Source organism: Pituophis catenifer, unplaced genomic scaffold (assembly GCF_029215685.1).
Source record: "Pituophis catenifer annectens isolate HBS135680 unplaced genomic scaffold, rPitCat1.0.hap2 SCAF_2, whole genome shotgun sequence".
Taxonomy (NCBI): domain Eukaryota; kingdom Metazoa; phylum Chordata; class Lepidosauria; order Squamata; family Colubridae; genus Pituophis; species Pituophis catenifer.
In genome coordinates this window covers 51,730,306-51,751,769 of record NW_027256882.1, presented here as the reverse complement: position 1 = coordinate 51,751,769, position 21,464 = coordinate 51,730,306, and the positions used below count along the sequence as shown (strand labels likewise).

Here is a 21,464-nt window from a genome sequence, read left to right as displayed (position 1 = left end):
CTATGAATTTATCCTATGAGTATTACTTGGTCTGTTGTGTGGATGTTTGGGTGGTTTAGGGGTGAAGAATTGCGGTGGATGGGAGTGTGTTTGGGGATTGTTATGTGTGTTGGACCTGGTCTTTGGGTGTTAGGTGAATTTCGTTGTATGGGTATACTGTGTATACACGTACAATGACAATAAAGTATTTATTTATTATTTATGAAATATCAGGGTGGATTTGATTTGAATCAAGTCGATTTAAATCATGATTTAAATCACTACTAAAAAGGCTTGATTTAAATCAGCTCGGTTTAAACCATAATTTTTAAAGAGTAACTGTCATCTCTGTCCAGCAGCAGCTCCTCCTCTGACCTGCTGTTAAGTCACCGACAGTCCCAATATTGCAGAATATACAGCCTCATGCTACATAACTAAGCTCCATTTCATGCTGAATAAACTAAATTGTTAATGTATCTTAAATATAAAACTATCTTTAGATTTTTACTCCAAAAATAAATTTGATAAAAATTTTAAAAAATCCAATTAAAATTTTTAAAAATCTGATTTTTTTAAAAAAAAATCATCGATTTTTATCCACCCTATGAAATATGAATGGAATGTAAGAGAGTAAATTTATTTATTTATTTATTTATTTATTTATTTATTTATTTATTTATTTATTTATTTATTTATTTATTTACCAAACTTCTTAACCACCTATCTCCCGCATAGAATAAATAGTAGAGATCGTGAATTAAGGAAATGAAATGAAAGAGGGGAAAAAAGTATTTTTGTCTTTCTGAAAGTGAGGAATGGCTATAATATGGTTAATAATAATGGTTGAATTAAAGTGTTCCAATCTAGGGTTGTTGAGCTGATGAATACATGAAGGAAAAGGAAGATTGTAGCTGTGAATTAAAGGGTTGTTCTCAGGCACAAAGGATCAGAACCATAGGTTGAGTTGTAGCTCAGACATACATGAGAATCAGGTCAACTAACAGCCAGCCTAAATTGGTCCTAGATAAGGGTCAACAAAATTCAGGGTGTGTGTGTGCCTGGACTTGGCTCTCTTGTAGCAATGCAAGAACTGCAAGAAGTGATCATGCATTTAACTCTGTCCTCCAATGCTGTCTGCTTTTCTCCTATGTCTTCATCTTTCAGGATCTATGAATTGATTTGCGATGGTGGTGAATATCTGTAGCTTGGGTATAGGATGAGGGTGAGGGTTCGTTCTCCGAGCTTGTGGGTTGGTTTCCGAACGTTTCATTACCAGGCTAGGTAGTTTTAGGGGATGTCAGTGTCAGTGTTCTTCTGTTCACTGATGACTCACACCTGACTCATCACAAGAAGCTGACTTGACACACCCTCACCTGAAGCCCTTATAAACAGAAGAACACTGACATCCCCTAAACTCCGCTGAAGATGTTACCTAGTCTGATAATGAAACGAGTCACTTGTTGAGAGCAGCTACTATAGAAATAAAATAAACAAATAAATAGTGATGGTTTATTCAGTTAATTCTTATAATGGAAAAACAGAGATGGATTTAGGGAGAAATTGTGCAACATTCTTAAGAATGTTGGAGTTTTGGAGGATGATATACATGGGTAGACAAGAAAGTTTAGAAACACAACTAATTTCGATAGTCAGAGGTCTAGAATGAATGAGAATGTTGACTTCTGGTGAGTATATTTAGGAAAAAAGACCTGTTCAGCAATATGTTTTGAAAACAACAGAATTACTAGTTTAAAGTTTTCCATGGGTTAATGGTAGCACAATGTCAAGAGTGGCATTGAAATGAATGCTGTAAAAGTTACTATGAAACTAAAAATGAAAAAGAAGTCACACATGTTATGAGAATGTTGATAAATTATTGATAAATGTTGCTATGAGTATAGAACAGGGGTGTCAAACTCAAGGCCGGATCCGGCCTCCGGGATGTTTAAACCTGGCTCGTGGAGCAGCCGTGGAAACAACGAAGGAGTGGCCCTCAGTGCCTCTGCCAGCGAAAACAGAGCTGGCAGAGGGCTGCAGGAAGCCGTCACGGCCAAAAACGGAGCCTAGACAAGTGACATAGAGCTGGCCACGCCCACCCCAGCCATACCTAGCCCCTGAGGTCAAACACAACCCTGATGCAGCCCTCAATGAAATTGAATTTGACACCCCTGGTATAGAGGATTGAACTGGAGAAATGTTAAATGTTAAATACAGTTCATATTGTTTACTTCTATAGAAACAATAGTAATGGAGTAATTATATGACTTTTTTAACATGTGTGTGAAAACGGCATCTGTGCCCGATAATAGGAGAGATACCATTATTATTCCCTGAGGGAAGGTTAGCAAAACTGAATGGAAACATTGTAGGGTATTAATTTGCTAAGCATATTTGGAAAATATTTGGCAAAATTGTAATCAAAAGGGCATTAGGAGGAGATAGTGAAAATTTGGGAAATGCGATGCAGTTTCAGGATAAGCAGGGAATCTCCAAAGCAGATTTCTGCTTTTCGGTAGTTCCTTAAAAAATAAAATAAAATCCGATTGCAGCTTTGTTGATTCAGAAGCAGTGCATGATAAGGTGAATATTTTTGAACTGTTAAGTTTAGTGCACTTATGGAGTCATAAGTTGGTTGCTGAATTCAATATCAGGTATATAGTAGATGTGATATTCGGTAGGAATATTTGTGTGTGTATGTGTGTGTACAAATAATGTGAGATTATTGTCTGAGAGCCCAAATTACTTACAGAAAATGTTTGGTAAATCAAATGATATAATGAACAGTATGAGCCTAAAAATTGAATGATTAGTTGTTTAGGTACCTCTGGTCAAATTGTATGTATCAATAAATCCCTAAGTTAGCAGTTTACATTACCTCTGTAGGGTAGAAAGTGAAACATTTCTTGAATTTCATGAGATCTGATAGAGTGTGAAAATGTGGTGTACCTTCTATGGAACGAGGTTCACATTATGTACCCTTTAGAACAACATACTAGCAAGATTTGGTTGGCTCCGACCTTGTTAGCTTTTCATAAAGCTTTGGAAAAACTTATCCTCACCCCCTGCCCCCATGCCTTGGCTGGGTATTGGTTGAGCCTGTCTGGCAAATAGTTTTGGAATGTAAAGTTGCTATAAATTGTATTGTGGGGTGTTCCTGTCTTTTTTAAGTTCATTGACTATTTAGCTCTGTTAATCAACTAAAGTCACAATTTTCAAATTGGGTGACCATATCAAAAGCTAATAAATAAGTTCAAATACGCAAGAACTGTTTCAGTGTTGCCTAATTTTTTCGACAGGTCATTTGCTTCTGCTCTGTATGGAGATCTGACCATTTTTAAGGCAGTTCCAGCAAAGATTTTTCTCACTCTTCCAGGTCCAGACTTGTAATGAATAATTCTGAGTAGACCTATTGTAAACCTTACAAGCCTTGCACCTTTTCTAGTCCTATTAACAACTTTATTGCACACTTTAAGAAAGCAGCAATGAATCAACAGCAATGGCAGATGCTGAAATTATCACAATTTTTCTTCCATCACCACCTTCCTTTCAGATGGGAAACATTATACAGAAAAGGATTACAAGATAGTGAGTAGGCACACAATGTGGGACACACAGCAAAAGGAATGTGCCAAGCTATTCGAACTGCTGTGGAAATGGGGGTACTAAGAATTTATTTATTTATTTTTATTTAGTTAGTTTGTCAAGCATATATGAGAAAACAAATATAAATATGAACATAAAGTAAGTATAAGCAGGTATAAGTATATACATAATAAATGAGTACGAATAAATGGGAACAGTAGGAAGGGATGGTAGGCACACTGGTGCATTTATGCACATCCCCTTACAGACCTCTTAGGAATGGAGTGAGGTCCATGGTATGCTCCAATGAGAAGAGTCAAGAATGAATGTGGCTTGCATACAAAAATGAATAATACAAAAGAGAAGAAGGCATATAACTGAAGTTGCAAAAATATATGAAGAAAAAGTAAATGGGCTACGTGAAAGAGGAAGACCGAGAAAGCTGGGGTGTCACAGAAAAAAATATTTAAAGAGCAAAAGTCAGCACAGAAAGCTGTGTTTAGATATAATGGAAACAAGGATGGTTTGCAAAAAGAAAAATTTCAAGAGAAGTACAATAAATGGAATAGTCTTGATGTAAACTAGTTTCAGCTATTTTTATTTTTTCACCCTTTATTTTCCTTCTCTTAGTAATTCTTCCTCGGTTTTTGCTATCCACATCTGGTTGCTGTCCCCAAAAGGCAGCTGATTGACAGATATCCATCTTAGTATCAATTCTCTACTATTTTATCTCTTCCTTATTTAATATAAGTTGTCAAGTATCAACAACTTATGGCGACTTCCTCAGTATTCCCCTGACTCACTTTATATGACAACTGACTTCATATGACAACAACAAAGAAAAAAAATATCAAATAAACTTAACATTTAACATCTTGTACTTTTTTGGTGTGTGAGCTTCAGAGGCCCAGTGCCATGCCATTCACTCCTGATCAATATTTCATCTATTTACCTATTGGCTATACATATTTAGTAAACCTCTTTCCCTGCTTTGCCTTCTTTTTCTTCCTCCTGGTTAGGCCTACTCTCCCTTATGTTACACCTTCAAAAACAAAAAACAGCACATCACACAAAGCAGCTTCTGGTGCTAAAAGATGTCCCTGCGAAGGTAACACACTCCTGTGTTAAACATGTCTGGAAATAACTCATTTCAGCATCTCTATTTCTATATTTCTGAGGAAAAAATGTTATGAACCAATTGCTAAACCAGTGGTTCTTTCTATAGGGAGGAATTGGGAACTGAATAGGAATAGAATAGAATAGAATAGAATAGAATAGAATAGAATAGAATAGAATAGAATAGAATAGAATAGAATAGAATAGAATAGAATAGAATAGAATAGAATAGAATAGACAAAATTGTTGCTATCCTTGGAGTCTTAAAATACCATCAAAATTAATTTTATTTTTTCTTTATTTATATTCTATGTTTCTAGATCATCCATCTCCCTCAAGTAGGGGCTTTGGGCGGTGTACGTACTTCCAGTATGTTTAGGAGCTTGCTTTTGTGTTAAGTGTGAGTTGTCTGTGCAAGGGAAGATGGTTGGTTCTTCTCCTTTTGCTTTTTTCTGGGTATAATCTAGATGTTTGCAGTCTGCAAACAAAGGTCATTGATAAGCACATTGCTTTATACTAAACCTGTTGTTTTTCTGTTCAGATTGAGGGAGACTTAAAGCGTTTTTCTTTAGCTGTAACAGTGATTTAAAAAATTATTGTCATTTTAAACAATCCTCATCTTCTAGCTTTTGGAAGATGTTTCCTGATTGAGGACATGCCCCAAAACCAGAATCCGAACCAGAAATATTATCAGATGATGCATTTGTAAGATAGTCTTTTCATTCTGCAATCTGACATGTGCAACTTTAGTAGGTACATTATCTGGTGTTTGACTGCTGTAACATTTTAAATTAAATTAGTAATCTGGAACGAGCTCCCCCTGGCGATACGGAGGATCCTGGATCTGTGTACCTTCCTTCGCGCGCTTAAGATGTTCCTATTTCATCAAGCTGGCCTGACCTAAATTTTCCTCTTTTAAATGGGAATTTTAAATTTGGTTTTAAATTATTGGGGTTTTAAAATGGTTCAGCCAAATTTATTTAATTAGTTTTATCTCTATTTTAAATTTTGTATCTATATGTTTTATTTTATAGCTGTTCACCGCCCTGAGTCCTTCGGGAGTAGGGCGGTATACAAATTTAATAAATAAATAAATAAATAAATAAATAAATAAATAAATAAATAAATAAATAAATAAATAAATAAATAAATAAATAAGTTGTCATTGATAGTCACCCAGAGTTCTTTCAAGGAAAGACATTAATGCTTACTCCATGTGCTTTTATTTGGGAAATAAATAATTAAAGGTACCGTGTTTCCCCGAAAATAAGACCCTGTCTTATATTTTTTTTGAACCCTGAAATAAGTGCTTGGCCTTATTGCCATGCGCTCAAAAGCCCGATATCAGGGGATATCTTATTTTGGAGGAAAACAGTACTTATGAAATGCAGTGCATTTGAGCATTGAGCCATACTGTATGTATATATCAAGCTTAACAAGTTGAATTTACACTTGCTGCCTGGCTGTTTGTCAAAAAGAAGAATGCCTATAAGACTGTATTCTTCTTTAGCATCATATTTATTTTGGCGATATTGATTAGCTTATGTGTCATAAGTACTTCTATTTTTCTGTTGCACATCTTTTTATCAGTTTGCAGCCTGTTTGATTACTCTTCATGTTTCTACAGTAGAGCTGAAAATGCCCATGGAAAGAATCCCTCTGGGTATCTTTGGGAAATTTAATTAAAGTTGGAAAAACCTGTATGTTCACAGGAAAGATAGTTGTAGAATGAAATTGAGGGTATTCATGCATTCCATCAACCATTTTATAATTGAAGACAAGACCAAGAATCCTATAATCTATGTACATACTGTACACTTCAAATTTTCTTCTTTGGAAAAAAAAGTGATTTTCCCCCCCCATCAAATTGAACAATTTAAAAAAAAAAAAAAACAGAAAACATGTTGATCACACTGTTTCCTGTTAACTAGTTATACTGCAGAAAGAATCAGTGAAAGTTGTAATTTTTTTGCTAAGAATCTACAGCTAAACAGAATTTGAATATTATCCTAGTTCTAGCATCTCAATTATACTGAAGATCTTTATGAAAATTGATTGCTGATTTTATAGTCATTAAAAGTTTTAGGGTTCATTTTTGGATTCATTGCAAATACGTTTTTTCATTAGATTCAGATATATTCTAAATTTCATTCTCTATGCAATTCAATGTATTTATACTCTTCTCTCATACATCTTCTATCCAACTACAAATCTATCTATGAAGAAATCAGTGAACTAATTTATGTTAATTCTTGTCTAAAGATTGATCCTTTCATTATGTATGACAGCTCAATCTAGAATGGTCATCAGTATGAGTTGTCTATTATGGGTAAAATAATCCAGTTTTTGAAGGCTCATACAAAATTGTACTCCTGCCTTTTAAGGTATACAGTCTTGCCAGGTATCTTTAGTAGACAATTGCAGACACAACCTTTTCTACTTGACTTTGAGTAATCACAGAGTAGGCAGTAAGTAAGACTTCTAAAGAAATCAGGAAAAAATCCTTTTCCTTTTCAAATAATTTTATTACACTTATGCAAGATTTGATAAAGCATTGTAAAAATAGAGCAATGTGACATAACACTATTTGATAGCCCTATTCAAGGTGACCTAGATTCATTTAGACAAAAGATTCCTGCTGAAGAGGCAATATGATTATTTTCATCGAAGTAAACATTTATTTCACTGAAGCATTTTATAGGGCCTCAAATCTTCTCACTGTCTCCTGCCTGTCACTTCCCAAAGCCAGAAGAAGCTTCTGTACAGACACTGCATGTGGGCAGAAGGTTCTTTGAACCATAGCATGGTCATGATTGAGATGGATGTTCTCCAGTATGGCTCACCAAAGCTTGGCATAAGGCATGCCAGGGAAGGAAGACAGCACATCCTTCATAGCACTCACAAAAGCTGACGTGTGTCTTCTTCAGTAGCATTTCCAAAGTTTTTGGCAAGCACATTGAAGACCATGAACAATTCATCTTCATGGTACTGACTGAAAGCTTTCCAAGCTGACTGAAGTAAAGCAACATGAAGCACCTTCAAAGAAGGGTTTTGCTTGGAGCTCTGTTGAAGAAAAGCACCCCTTTGAATATTTGCACAGTTTTCCTTTTTAAAAGAATGTGATACAATTATTTAAGATAAAGGTAAAGGTTCCCCTCGCACATATGTGCTAGTCGTTCCCGACTCTAGGGGGTGGTGCTCATCTCCGTTTCAAAGCTGAAGAGCCAGCACTGTCCAAAGACGTCTCCGTGGTCATGTGATTGGCATGACTAAACGCCAAAGGCGCATGGAACGCTGTTACCTTCCCACCAAAGATGGTCCCTATTTTTCTACTTGCATTTTTTACAAGCAGTTGCTTTCAAACTGCTAGGTTGGCAGAAGCTGGGACAAGTAACGGGAGCTCAACCTGTTTCACGGCATTAGGGATTCGAACCGCTGAACTGCCAACCTTTTGATCGAGAAGCTCAGCATCTTAGCTGCTGAGCCACCGCGTCCATTACAATGCAGTTAATAGTACATTGGGTCCAGAAAAGGTGGGATAGAATAGATATATGATGATGTATATATATGATGGCAAATATGTATGTATAAAGGAATGACTTTATACTTATGGACAATGTAATCATATTATACCATGGTGGCAGGATTGTATATTTTATTTGTGTATTAGTGTATAGAATATATTAATAAAAATTATATATATATATATATAAAAAAATAGTACACTGTAGTCAGGGGTTTGGCTACTGTCTGTGACTATTTTGAGAAAGCCCCGTTGTGATAGAAGCTAACATCATTGCCACTAATCTAGAATCTCACCAATGGGAATTGCATTGCAATAAGGATATACGTTTGATACAGTGATTATGTTAGAATTGGAAACTGTAGAGATAATACCAATGTATGTTATTTGAGATAAATGTTATCTTAACACTACTGTATGCAAAAAAAACACCATCCTGTCATCTTTTTTTAAATATCATTTTGTTTATGGCCTTCTCTATAGCCTTCCCACAGACTTCTGCATGGCCATTGTGAGACACATAATGTTGGAACTTGAAAGTTTTTCTGTGTAATCCATCCAGGTAATTCTTTGTGAGAGAACAATGCAAAGTTCTTGGAAAATAAGACTCAATGCTATATTTCAGTCTCTTGAGCAATTTGATGTGTTTGGCTACTCAGCTTGATACCTGAATAATGATATTAGAAAGAGTTTCTTGATGGAATTTAAAGAGTGCACTAGAAAAGACTTTCCCACTCTTGAAATCTCTAGATGGCATGGCCAAAAACTAATGATGATTACTCATTGTGTATATTTAACACATCCAGATGGGTTGGAAACAGTGCATTATAAAATCTCAGGAGCACTAAGTTGTTTTAACAGTTTGTAAATTAATCATTGTATAGGTTGTTCAGATATGAATCTATTTGACTGTGATTGTTTGTTTGTTTTGGAAAGCCTTGAAAACTTTGCTGTACAGGTGTAAAAGACCAGATATAGCAATTTACATTCCATATACAACTTTGTAAAACATTGTAAACATTTCTAACTTATTGCCCCATGTGGAGGAGCTTTAAAACTTTTACCTTATTTGTTTTATATATTTTAAAACTACAGTTGTGTTTTCACAAAGCCTTCAACACTTCAGAATGTATTTATTTTTTTAGGTACAGTTTATTTAAGAGAAATTTAAGGCTGATAAACATTCACTCGTGGAAAGAAAAGAGGATAAACAAACATTCTTAAGATAATTTAGGATATGAGTTAAAGTTCACATTTTTCTACAACTCCTATATGTAGTTCAAATTTTCTATAATGCGTTGATGGCAGGTGTTGGGTACTTTTATGTTAAAACATCTTTGTGATTTAAATGTCAAGTTAAATTGCAGGCAGGAACCAAAAAGCACTTTGCTTAAAATATTTGTATCTGTAGTTTCTTGAATTGTACAATTGAGTCATCAATTATGCAGTTGAATCAGTTTAGAGTAGGAATAGTTAGTCTGGTGGTCTTCTGATGTTTTGGACTAATTTCCTTCAGATTATACTAAGAATTAATAATGACAAGAAATTATAGAAGTTTCTAACCTATCTGAAGGATACCACTTTGCTTACCATTCAGTTAGAGACTCGGTATGCTACTTATCAAAGGTCTGTTCACTTTATCTAAACACTCAGTATGGAATGGGGATTAAGAACCTTGTGAATAGGATTGACTAATAATAATTCATGTATTTACTTATTTATTTTGCACATTATTCACCCAATTAATGATGAGCAATTGAATCTTGAATAGACTCATTGGAAAGCATTGTGTTTGTGGTACTGCAAGTGGCTGCCTGTTGTGTTGGATTACTAAGAGACTTCAGCATGAAATAATAAACAAATCTTTTGGTTTAGGAATACCACAGACTAATACTGAATTTTCTGCTTATGTATTTCTATACTTTCATTGCAGTAGTGGGATTCAAATCCTGGTGCTACCGGTTTGCTATTGGGAGTGTTTCTGCACATGCGCTGAAGGTTTTTGATGGTGGGTGGGTGGAGTTTCCCACTGCTATCGGTTCACCCAAACTGGGGTGAACCCGTAGCAACCCACCCCTGCTTCATTGCCCCTTTGATTTAATCAGATTGGTCACTTTGACCTATGCGATTTTATCAAAATAAATACAATATCTGGTGTGATTATCATGACAAGGGCAGCTGAAAAATATTATAGGTCACTATAAGCTCTTGGACTAAATGATAGCGTTGGCAAATGAATTCAAGGTCATGGGGGATAAAGGGGGGGGGAAAACCTGGGAAATTGTGTTAGAATCTTGGGAAGCAGAAGGATATTAAACTATACTGAAATCATTTCATGAAAATAAGGGGACTTTTAAACAATAGGGTAAAATTAAATTAAAGTAGGGAAGAAAATAGCTACACAATCTGTAGCCGTGATTTGATATTCCACAGCTACTGTGAGGGAACAGAAATTGTTCTTGTGATTTTCATAATTGCATTGGGGGATTTTCTTTGCTCCTTTCCCTCATAGTAAAAATTTGTAGGCAGTATGTTCACAGGTGTGTTGTTAAATAAATGCTTCTATACAGTAGTATGTTTTCTGTTATTGGATTTCCAAAATCTGAGCTAGATCTGAGAAAATCCCTCATGAATAGTGTTGAGAAGTGTATTTGATAACTTCAAAAAAGGTTACCTCAGCCAACAACAAGCTGTGAGCATATCCTAATTACACTAAATGCACTAAAACCATTGTTTTATTTTGCAGAATCTTCCAATGCAACATTATTGACCAACGCAGAAAAAATTGCTACAATTACAACTACACATAATCCTCAACAAATGCCACAGGAGAACAGGTTAGTTTAATGCCCCCCTTCCTTAGAGTGGCTGGGCTGTCATATCCATTCAATACTTCCCATTATCTTCACTCCCATAAATCTGATCTTTTTTTTCCCCTTCTTTCCGTTATTAATTTGAACAGAAACAATGCAAAGACAAAACAGGAATCCCAGTTTGATTTCAAAGCACCAACAGCCTCCCAGGTAAGGCTCTTTGCTGCCCACAGTTTTAGCTTATTGGCTGCAGCTTGCAAGTATACAATGTTCTTCCCCTCTCTGTATAAACTATATTTATGTATGTATTTCCCACAGAAAGTTCACTGTATCTGCATTGAGTGTTTTTTCAGTTTGTCTCTTGCATGTATGTACATATGTGCTGCTGTGAGCCATCCAACATTGTGCTGTAAATTGGGTGACCTTGAAAATCTTTTCAATAAACAATGAAATAAATGCAATAAGAATACAGAGCAAATACACTTTGCTGACAATGGTGGCAGTTATTCTACTAGGATACCTTCCAAACAATTATACCAAAACTTCTGAAAGAAGCAGCTGCTTCAGCACTTCTAAGTGGTCTTAACACAGATTTGAATGACTTAATTAATGAGCTTTTGGAGAACGCCAAGGCAAACTGTGCCACAAGATTTATTTCTTTAAAAACGGGAGCTATCTTGCTTTTGATATAAGAATTTAATTTAATTTTTAAGGGAATAAATTAAAGGTTGCGGTTTGAAAATAAGTCTAATTTGATACAGGGGCATTTTCATTTTTTTATGTCCCGTGTTCATTTTAATGTGAAGTATCAACCAGTCTGATCATTTCGACCAATATTCTTCTACCTTTGCATGTAAGTAATTTAAATCTTCTTGATGGTTGCAAATTCTATTTTATTACTTTCTTCCAGCCAGAACAAGATTTTTACACTGTGGAACTTGAAAGAGGAGCTAAAGGGTTTGGCTTCAGTCTGCGAGGTGGCCGAGAATATAACATGGATCTCTATGTCTTGCGGTTAGCAGAAGATGGGCCTGCTGAGAGATGTGGAAAAATGAGGGTATGTTACAAGTTCACATGAGCTACCATATCTCCTTTGCCTTATTTCCAGGCCAATCTTTCTACTCAGTTTCCTCCTCTCCCCCCCCACCCCACCCCCCATTTGGTTGCAGAATATAGATGACCTTATTCAAGCCATTAGACAAAAATCGTCAGGAAATGATTTTTTTTTTCTTTTGTTATGTCTGAAAGTGAAAAAGCCTTTTAGCCCATATAAATACGTGCTTAGATTATTGATTTTCCTCTATTCAATGCGGATATCTCACTGCTTCAGATACAATTCTCGAAATGGCTCTGTGTTTGAGCAGTGTTTCGTGTGAGGGTGTTTTGTTTGTTAGTTTTAGAACTGCTACATTTTTTAAACAAGGCTTCATAATTCTGTCTGTAGAATTTCACCAAGAAATCCTTAGGACTTACAGACTTAAATCTGCAATATCGTCTGGACCAAAGACCACCATGCTTAATCTTTGATTGCAATGCCATACATGAATACCTTCAAATAATAGGCAGGGTTCCTGCGAAAAAGATGGCTTTATTTCATGTATACATACATACATTCAATTAAAATTATTCCCCAGTATAAACTATTTCGAGATTTCCCCATCCGGTCGCTAAAAAAAACACATTTTCAAAATCTATGGAAACTGTCCCTATGTCTTTGCAGAAATAATTGGTTCTATAGGCCATCAACTTATGCATTGATCTATACGGCATAGCAGAGAAGGATAAATATGTGCCCACGTTTTTTGTTCTGTTTCTTTGTTGTTGTTGATGTTGTTCATAGTTTATTTTTTTCTTTTTACCGATGTATTTTTTAAAACGTTAGTCTTGATTGGTCAACTTCGAACTGAACCTGGCAACGGCCATCTTTCTGTTCCTCAGTTGACACACAGAGGGAGAAAGGGGGAAAGGATATTTTAACTTGCTTGTTTAAAAAAAAGAATAAAAAGCACTGTTTTTCCATACCACTGTCTTATTAGAAGTAGCACATTTACAACAAAATCTCTATCAGGGTTCTGTAAGCAAAGCTGCTTATCCTGTCATCCTCACGTTGAGGTTTAGGTACATGGATGCTTTCAGACTATCATTATCCATATATATCTTTTCAGATTTTTTTTATTCATGTTTGTAGGTCTATGACAGTGATGGCAAACCTATGACATGCATGCTACAGGTGGCACACAGAGCCATATCTGTGGGCATGCAAGCGTTGCCCTAGTTTAGCTCCAGCGTGCATGCGCATGCCAGCCAGCTAATTTTCGGGCCTTCCGGGCCCACCAGAAGTCGGGAAATGGGCGATTTCTGGCCTCCAGAGGCCCTCTGGGGGGGTGGGGAAGGCCATTTTCACCTTCCCCAGGCTCCAAGAAAGCCTCTGGAGCCTGGGAAGGGTGAAAAACGGGCCTACCAGGCCCACTGGTAACCTTTTTGCCATTGCGTGCTAAAAACGGGGGGAGCGCGAAGAGGGGGTCACACGTGCATGTGGGGGAGGCACGGGGGGAATTGAATTATGGGTGTGTGCACATGGGTGTGTGCCCCTGCACTCCTCCTACTTTTGGCATGTGACAGCAAAAAGGTTAGCCATCACTGGTCTATGACATACGGCTCCAAAATGGAATGGTACAGAAATCTTTGTCATAAAATGTTACCAGTAAATAACTCAGGATCTCATCTTTAGTTTGATATGTGTTTTTTGTACCTGTGTCACTAGAAACTTTCCAAAATGCTACATTCCCACTTCAAAATGTGAGCGCTGGGCTCATGTTCAATTTTGCACTTTGGCAGACAGCTCATTCCACATTCTTCTATGTGATGTTTTCCTGCCAGCATTTTACTTTAATCATAGAGTATTTTATTTTCACAGATTGGGGATGAAATCCTGGAGATTAATGGAGAAACCACAAAGAACATGAAGCACGCTCGAGCCATAGAACTAATTAAAAATGGTGGCCGCAAAGTTCGCCTGTTTCTCAAACGCGGAGATGGCTCTGTACCAGAATATGGTGGGTCAAACTATGAAAACATTCCTTATCTTGCTCCGGGCATCACACCATGAATGATATATCTCCAAGATCTGAAGCGGGGATTCTTCTTTTTCCTTTTCTTTCTTTTTCTCTTTTTTCCACCAATGTCTTACCAACCTTGACAACCGTGGTTAATTGCCTCGCTTGTGCTGAAATTTTCTCTACACTTTTTCATCCTTTGCTTGCTACTATGGACTTTTGTGGGGGCACAGTGTACAGGCAAGACCATCTTCAGAGCAGTATTTTGGTGATCCAAGGGGGCAAAAACATATAGACAAACCAAAACTGTACTATCCTGTCCGACCAAACAAGGAATGTTTTATTGAACTGTGCCAAACTGTTTCTCAGCGGATGAATTGTTCTCTCGTCTTCTGATCAATGCAGAGTTGGGAAATTTGTGTTATCCTTTGGAAACTGTTGTCCTTGGCTTTTGTCTGTAACCATAGGCATGAATTCCACGATGGTGTCTGGGCTTTTACTGTCCCCGTACATTTATGTAAATATTTATAAATTTATTTTTAAAAACGTATGCAATACAAGAATATATTCACTTGGATTTCCCCTCCTGCCCTTTTCCTTTAGATTGTTTGTTCACAACTGTGTCAGCTATGAACAAATTAATATTGCCATTCTCAATGTTTATTATAAGAGAAGAGATGTTGTTTTATTTGGTTGCCGAGGGATATATCTGCATTAAAAATCCCACTTGTATTTAAGTTCTGTAGTATTGGTTTTGGGTGGCTTAGTACTGTATATAATATTACGATGTCCTATTTATTTGAGATAGCTATTCAGATATATGCCCTAGATGTAGGGCTTTCCCCAAATATAATTGGTTTCCAACCAGTTATGAGTTATAAGCACACAAATGAACAGGTGTCCTTTATGTTTCCCCATATTTGGGATAATATACCAATAAATTATATTTCTTTTTATTCCTAGCGTGGAACAGTATCAAAGTCCCAACTATTGTACTTTTCTACTTTTGTTCTCCAGAAATGGGAGAAGTGGCAAACAACACGTGGGTGGGATCTTTCAAAGGTTGTAATTGTATCCCCACAAATTACCAAAAAGAAAAAAAAAATTCTTTATTTTTTCACTGCATTATATTAGCACCAGGTTGAACTGGTCTTATAAATGAATCGGTGAATATCTATATACCAATTCAGTTTGTCTTGAGAAAGATGGACTTGTGCTTGTTGATAAAGGCCCAGTTATATTCCTTGTAAAGCCACATAATCTGAAAAAGGTGGCTTATATTCATTTTAATAAGTGGGTTTTTTTTAAAAAAGAAAAGAAAAGAATGGGAGATTATATATAAGGTGTCAGCAAGAGTGACCTCACGGGTACTATAAGAAGTGAAAAAAAAACTTATGCAGTCATTTAGGGCAGAGGCGGGGAACTATGACTTGTGGACTTCAACTCCCAGAATTTCTGGGCCAGCATGGCTGACTTGGGAATTCTGGGAATTGAAGTCCACAAGTCATAAAAGGCTCATAGTTCCCCACCCCTAGATTTAGGGCAAAATTATTTGGCATGCTTTCAGATGAGAACATTGCCCTTAAAGTTCTTCTGGTGTTGCCTCCAATGCCAGTTTCTTAAAAGGATTCAAATAGTATGCCACACATAGACTTGTCCTTTTTAAAATTATTATTTAGAACATCCTGAAAACTTCACACAGTCAGATGACTTAGTAGCTTAGCCAACTCACTCTTACCATTTTAATCCATGTCATTATTAAAATTCCTGTGTTTGCACTTCTGTTGTACACTTAATTGGCCATGTTTCCGCAGGACTAAAACTGTGTAATGTTCTTTATGTTCTGTCTTTTTCCTATGCTCTTTTGGCTGTAAAGTATTGTACCATATGCTAAACATTGCAAATATAGCCTATCAAAAAGTGTTTCACATCTTCCAGAATGTCTGTTGCCCTGAGGATGCAAAATTCAACACTAGGGTTTGGGGCAGGGTAGCTTCTTCTTTTTTTGTCTCTTTGTTAGCTTGTTCTCTTTTCTTTTTCAGTCTGGGCTGCGAGTCGCTTTTGAAATCCCCTAAAAAATTCCAATTTTCAAGCCAGGGGCTGCCCAGTTGCTGTCCTGTGCCTGTAACGTTTTTTTGGGGGGCGGGGTGGGAGGTGAATTGCTTCATTTCTGTCCGTTGCAGTCACTAACAAATTGCTTCAAAAAAAAGAAAAGAAAAAAAGAATGAGGTTCCAGTATTTTTTTCTGACTCAATTGGAACACGCTTCTCTGAGAAGGCTGTATATTTTTGTAATGAGTTTTGTACTTCAATGTCATAGTCTGTAGTGGGTTTCTTTTGGTCGTTGTTGATTGTTAATTGTTTTATCTCTGACATTCTGTTTCACTGTCCCAATTATGTCTCTCTTCTCTCCTTTGCACTCTCCCACTCCAAACTTGATATTTTCGTTGTCTAGTCACCTTTTTTTTCCAATGTTTTAAGTATACTGTCTCGCTTTAAACAATTACTGTTTCTGCAGCCTTATATTTGGGTGATGCCTAGACAATCCTGATTGGGAAAAAAATAAAATTTTCTTTATTCTAATATTTTTTTAAACAAATGAAGATTTTTTTTCCCCCCTTACCTCCTTATTATAGGGAATCTAAACATTCTACTTTTTTCTTTCTCTTTCTCCTACTTTTCTTGGTGCCGGGGCTCTTCCTCCCTCAGCGATGATACCTCCTAATCTCGCTGCATGTATGAGAAATGACAAGCTCGGGGAATCTTGCTTCTACCTTATGGGCCATAATCAAACTACGGTTTGTAGCTAAAATCAATACTAGGTGTTTCTGTGCTGTGGCCTAATTTTCTCACCTTGCTTTCCACTTTGCTAAACTTCTGCATATACGGCAATTCATTCTGAGCATCCTGCAGTTCCATGAATTGTAAGTACCCCATACCCCGTAGTCTTCTGCAAGAGACCACAAGATGCCAAATTGACTTGGCCTCATTTGAAGATGAAACAGTGGTCCTTCATTTCTGAAGTCTTGTGGTGTAAGCGATCCATGGTTTCCTCTCACAAATCATCAAAAGCCTGCAGTAAAGCTAAGCTCACCATGCCTGTCCAGAAGAGAGCATGCATTAGGGAATTTTATTTCATATTCAGGAGAAAAGAGAGAGGAATTTAGGAGTCCAAGGAATTTTGTGATTACTTATTATCATGTTAATGTTCTCAAACATCTATTGGGCACGTGGTAATTATTTGGCTTAGAATCCAGGAAGCGTTATCACACAAGATATTTGCGGGTTTTTTTTCTCCCAGTGAAATTAACAATTACAGTACCAACCTCAAAGCAATTGAATTGCCATTTTTAAAGCAATTCATAATCAACTATTGCTAAGTATGTATAAAAAGGTTGCTCCAGCGAGATGATTTGCTGCTTCTGCTTACAGCATCTGTGTTTACTGCAACAGAATAAATGTAAAAATATTTTACCCGATATTTCTGCAGATCTAAATAGACTGTTGCATTGATAAGATTGGATCATGTCTTCCCATACCCCGCTGCTCTCATTGTGTGTGTTTAAATTCAATCATTGTGGCAAAACCAAAATTGTCCTCAATGCTTGCACGTGTTATATATAAAGAGGGGCTAAGTTGTGTGTTCACTGAGTGTATTTACAACAGACAATCGATAGGTCTTCTGATGCCCAATGATTTTGGGTGGCTTACAATTGAAAGTATAAAGTACAAAAAGAAAAAAAAAGAACCATGAAGCAACTGATAATCCCCACTCCCCCAAAAAAATACCCAGCAGAGGTTCAACCTTTACTCTGTCCCAGAAGTTGGAAGAATAGCTCATTCTTCCTGAGTATCATCAGAGTGACAGCTGTCCAGAACTCTGGGGAATCTCATTCCAGACTTCTGAGAATCAGTTCTGAAATAATTAAAAATACATCTGTCTTCAAAGCTTAGTTACAAGTTACAAGCCATCTTCCAGATGTAGTTTTCTTTTTAAAAAATGTAAAACATTTTAAAATTATTTGAATCGCTAGTTTTTATCAAGAAATGAAAAGAAAAGGAGGCTCTGAAGGAGTTCACTACAAAGACTTTATGTTAGGCTAACGTATTCTGATTTGGAGCTGGGAAAAAGTTAACTTTCCCATTCCTGATAATGTAGAGAGCAGAATTTAACTAGAGATTGACATTGCCTTGGAAGCATCCATACTAATGTAGAGCACTCATCCTTCGTTGTTTTGCTAAAATTAACAAAAGCTTCAGGAACATCTTTTTGACTGCTTAACAATTGCTTGTTTTTTGTTACTAATGAAGTCTTCAGAATAATGACTGGTATCCAACTCTAAATTCAGGCCACCATTGCCAAACATTGTGTTGTTATCTTTTTTTCAGACCCCAGCAGCGACAGGAGCAGCCCAGCCACAGGCTCACAAAAAGTATCGGAAGTGAAAAATATGCAGTACGACAGACAACAACACTTACCATTGGAGCCCAGTTATCCACCAGTTCTTCACAAATCACCCCAACATGGAGACAAGCGGATATATTTTAAGGATCCCAAAAGCAGCAGAGAGTTTGGCAGACAATCAAATGAGCATCACACATGGAATGGAACTTCTAAAAACAGCAATAGCATCCCAATCCGAAAAAAGGATAGGTCACCAGAAAAAAGGCACGAGCGTCAACCAGAAAGAGTGGCCATCAATGGACAAAAACGAAGGCCTCCTGAAAAGAGGAGAGAAGGTACAAGAAGTGCTGAAAATACTCTGGAGAGAAGAGACAGATATGAGAGGAAGAGAGATTTTTCTCCAGAGAAAAGAAGAGAACGATCACCAACTCACCGACGGGATAACTCACCCAGCAGAAGACGACGATCACTCGAAAGACTTATGGATCAGAGGAGATCACCAGATAGGAAGAAGGAGAGCTCACCTCCTGGAAGGAGGGCTAAATCAACGGACAGGAGGAGAGAGAGAACCCCTGAACGAAGAAGAGAGAGGTCTCCCGATAAACGAAATAGAGATGGCAGAGTCAGTTTTCGGGAGAAGGAAGAAGGCACGCTGAGATACGACACAAATAAAAATAATAGGCTCCCAACGGAACAAAGACGGAGACCCTATAAAGAGTGCAGCACTGACCTCAGTATCTAGTGGCTTTTGAAGCCCTACCTACAATACTTTTGCGGCCTTTCCAGCATTCAGAGTTCCTAGGAAGGAAGGTAGCAAACCTCAAATGCCTCTCACAGCCACCACACAAATGAAATCTAATCATCACAACCCATTCACATGTTTTGCACAACGGTTGTGGACAACCATTAAAGTATATGCATTTCAAATCGTATTTGCCAAATGTCCACCCCAAAGTGTGATGAAAGTTGTGTTCCTTCCTGACACACCGTTGTGAGCATTAGATTCGTTGTACTTTTCTGTGGCTTAGTGGTTCCTTTCTTAAGTTTTATGGTGGGCAAGCCAACAGTAGTTAAACATGTGTGATCAACCACACTGTTTTGTCGATTACTTCATTGCAAACATGAATTTATGATTTTCTAAAGAATGGGTTGGAAGAAGAGGGGGTTGATCAGTAAAACTTAGAACTAATATGGAGGGACTTTTTTTTCCTTTACAAATAACAAACATAGTTCTCAAACTAAGATAACTATTTGAAGAGACTACTGCTGGGATGAAGGATATTTATGCAGATCTACACAGCACAAGCAGTTAAGGAATGTATAGTGTGTTCCATTGAACAATAAGTACTTTTGGGTCTTCTTTAAAAGGAAGTAAGGTGGCCAAGGATCGGTAGTCATCATGCATGGCATCATGCGTAGGATAAACCATCATGTTTGTTCAATAATTGTGACATTAATGAAATTTCACGAAGGCAGCACCACTGTTGTTCTTGTTCAACCAGTAGAACCATTCAGATGAAATTGGAGCCTAAATAGTATCATCACTTGTTTGCCTTGAAAGGGAAGTTGACATGAATTGGATTCCTTATTCAAGAAGCATTTTGAGGAACAAATACTTCTTTCATAGGCTGAGTTTAAATGCTTTCAGGTCATTTAAGTACTCTTGTCACCAAATGGAACTCTTTCTCTGGGCTTCTAGGTTTTTTAAAAAAATATTATTATTTTACCTTTTTTCCTTTCTGCTTTCTGGTGCCCCCTTAACTTGAGACAAAAGGAAGCATGTTTGCAAAATTGTCAAAAAAAGAAAAAAGTTAAAAATTGTGGTATGGAGTTCTTGAGAAAAAGCTGTGGTTTGAGCTCTACATCAGACTGTCACGAGTGGAATAAACCTATTCAGGATTATTTTCTGTTGGTTATTTTCATGCAACAAGTTTGTGCGGTAAGTATACTGTAGTACCATTAGCAGAATTAATGGATTACTGCCTAGCTGAGCCAAAAAAAATTGCCGTTACTGTTGGACCACTAAATTTTTTTAAAACTGCTGCTTTTTATTTTACAGTGCATTGATGTGTACATGTAATACTGTTTCACTGGGTTTTTTTTTTTTCTTTTCATATGCCCGTGCACAGACACATATACATAAAGAAAATAAGATTACAAGTCTATCACTGTTATTGCCCTGGTACTGTAAAAAAAAAAGGAAAGACAACGATGGCTTGTCATTGTGTGTACAGACCTTAAATTGTAATTAACAGAGCCTGTTGAAAACAAACAAAGAGAAACTGTTGCCTTTTTGCCTGTATAAAAGAGACTTTATGACAGAATTTAGCTGTGAGGAATGTGCTACATGTTTATATTTCTGGGGGGAAAAAATGGAACAAATTGATTCACGGGGATATATTTTAATGTAAACTGAATCAGGTATGTAAAGCTGTTTTTAACAGAAGACAATATAAGTAACTTGGAAGATTTTGTTGATTGGGATATCCTATCTTGTCCTCTCGTGGGGTGGAAAATGACTCTTGGAGGCCTCGGGATGCAGTTTCTGTTCTTCAATTATCATTTCTTAACATGTGGTCTAGTTATAGTGCTGTTTTTCTGTCTTGACGAGAAGCATACGTGGGCCAATCTTTTTTATAAAACCCTATGCATATATAAATACAGCATTGTTCATAGCTTTATTTGAAAGATTGGGTTTATACATGACGGTAGTCTAAGTAGATGTGGACTTTACTCAATATAAGATTCTTTCCTTGGGACAAAATACAATGTATATGATGTAGCTACAATGAAGGAAAGAGTCTCTGAATGCTATTTTTATTATCAAATAAAGATTTCCATACAAAGCATCCACGTGATTCCAGTGGTAAAATTAAGGAAGAAATGCGGTGTATTTGTCTAGATTTTTCTTGCTCTATTTTTGACATTACATTTCAGAAAACAACACAAGCTTTGAGTTTCTGGCCAAATGCTTGTACCTCCTATCGTCGT

General features: G+C 36.8%; 1 protein-coding gene across 1 annotated transcript in view; it reads left to right on the top strand.

The window, feature by feature from the left end:
* MAGI1 (membrane associated guanylate kinase, WW and PDZ domain containing 1) overlaps positions 1–20,558 on the top strand; it is a 120,910-nt gene extending 100,352 nt beyond the window's left edge. The window contains exons 16-20 of the mRNA XM_070936851.1: positions 10,947–11,037; positions 11,163–11,223; positions 11,924–12,070; positions 13,931–14,069; positions 18,458–20,558. Coding sequence (XP_070792952.1) covers positions 10,947–11,037; positions 11,163–11,223; positions 11,924–12,070; positions 13,931–14,069; positions 18,458–19,215 — 1,196 coding nt within the window. The 3' untranslated portion in view covers positions 19,216–20,558. The remainder of the gene's footprint in view (positions 1–10,946; positions 11,038–11,162; positions 11,224–11,923; positions 12,071–13,930; positions 14,070–18,457) is intronic.
* The last annotated feature ends 906 nt before the right edge of the window (positions 20,559–21,464 follow it).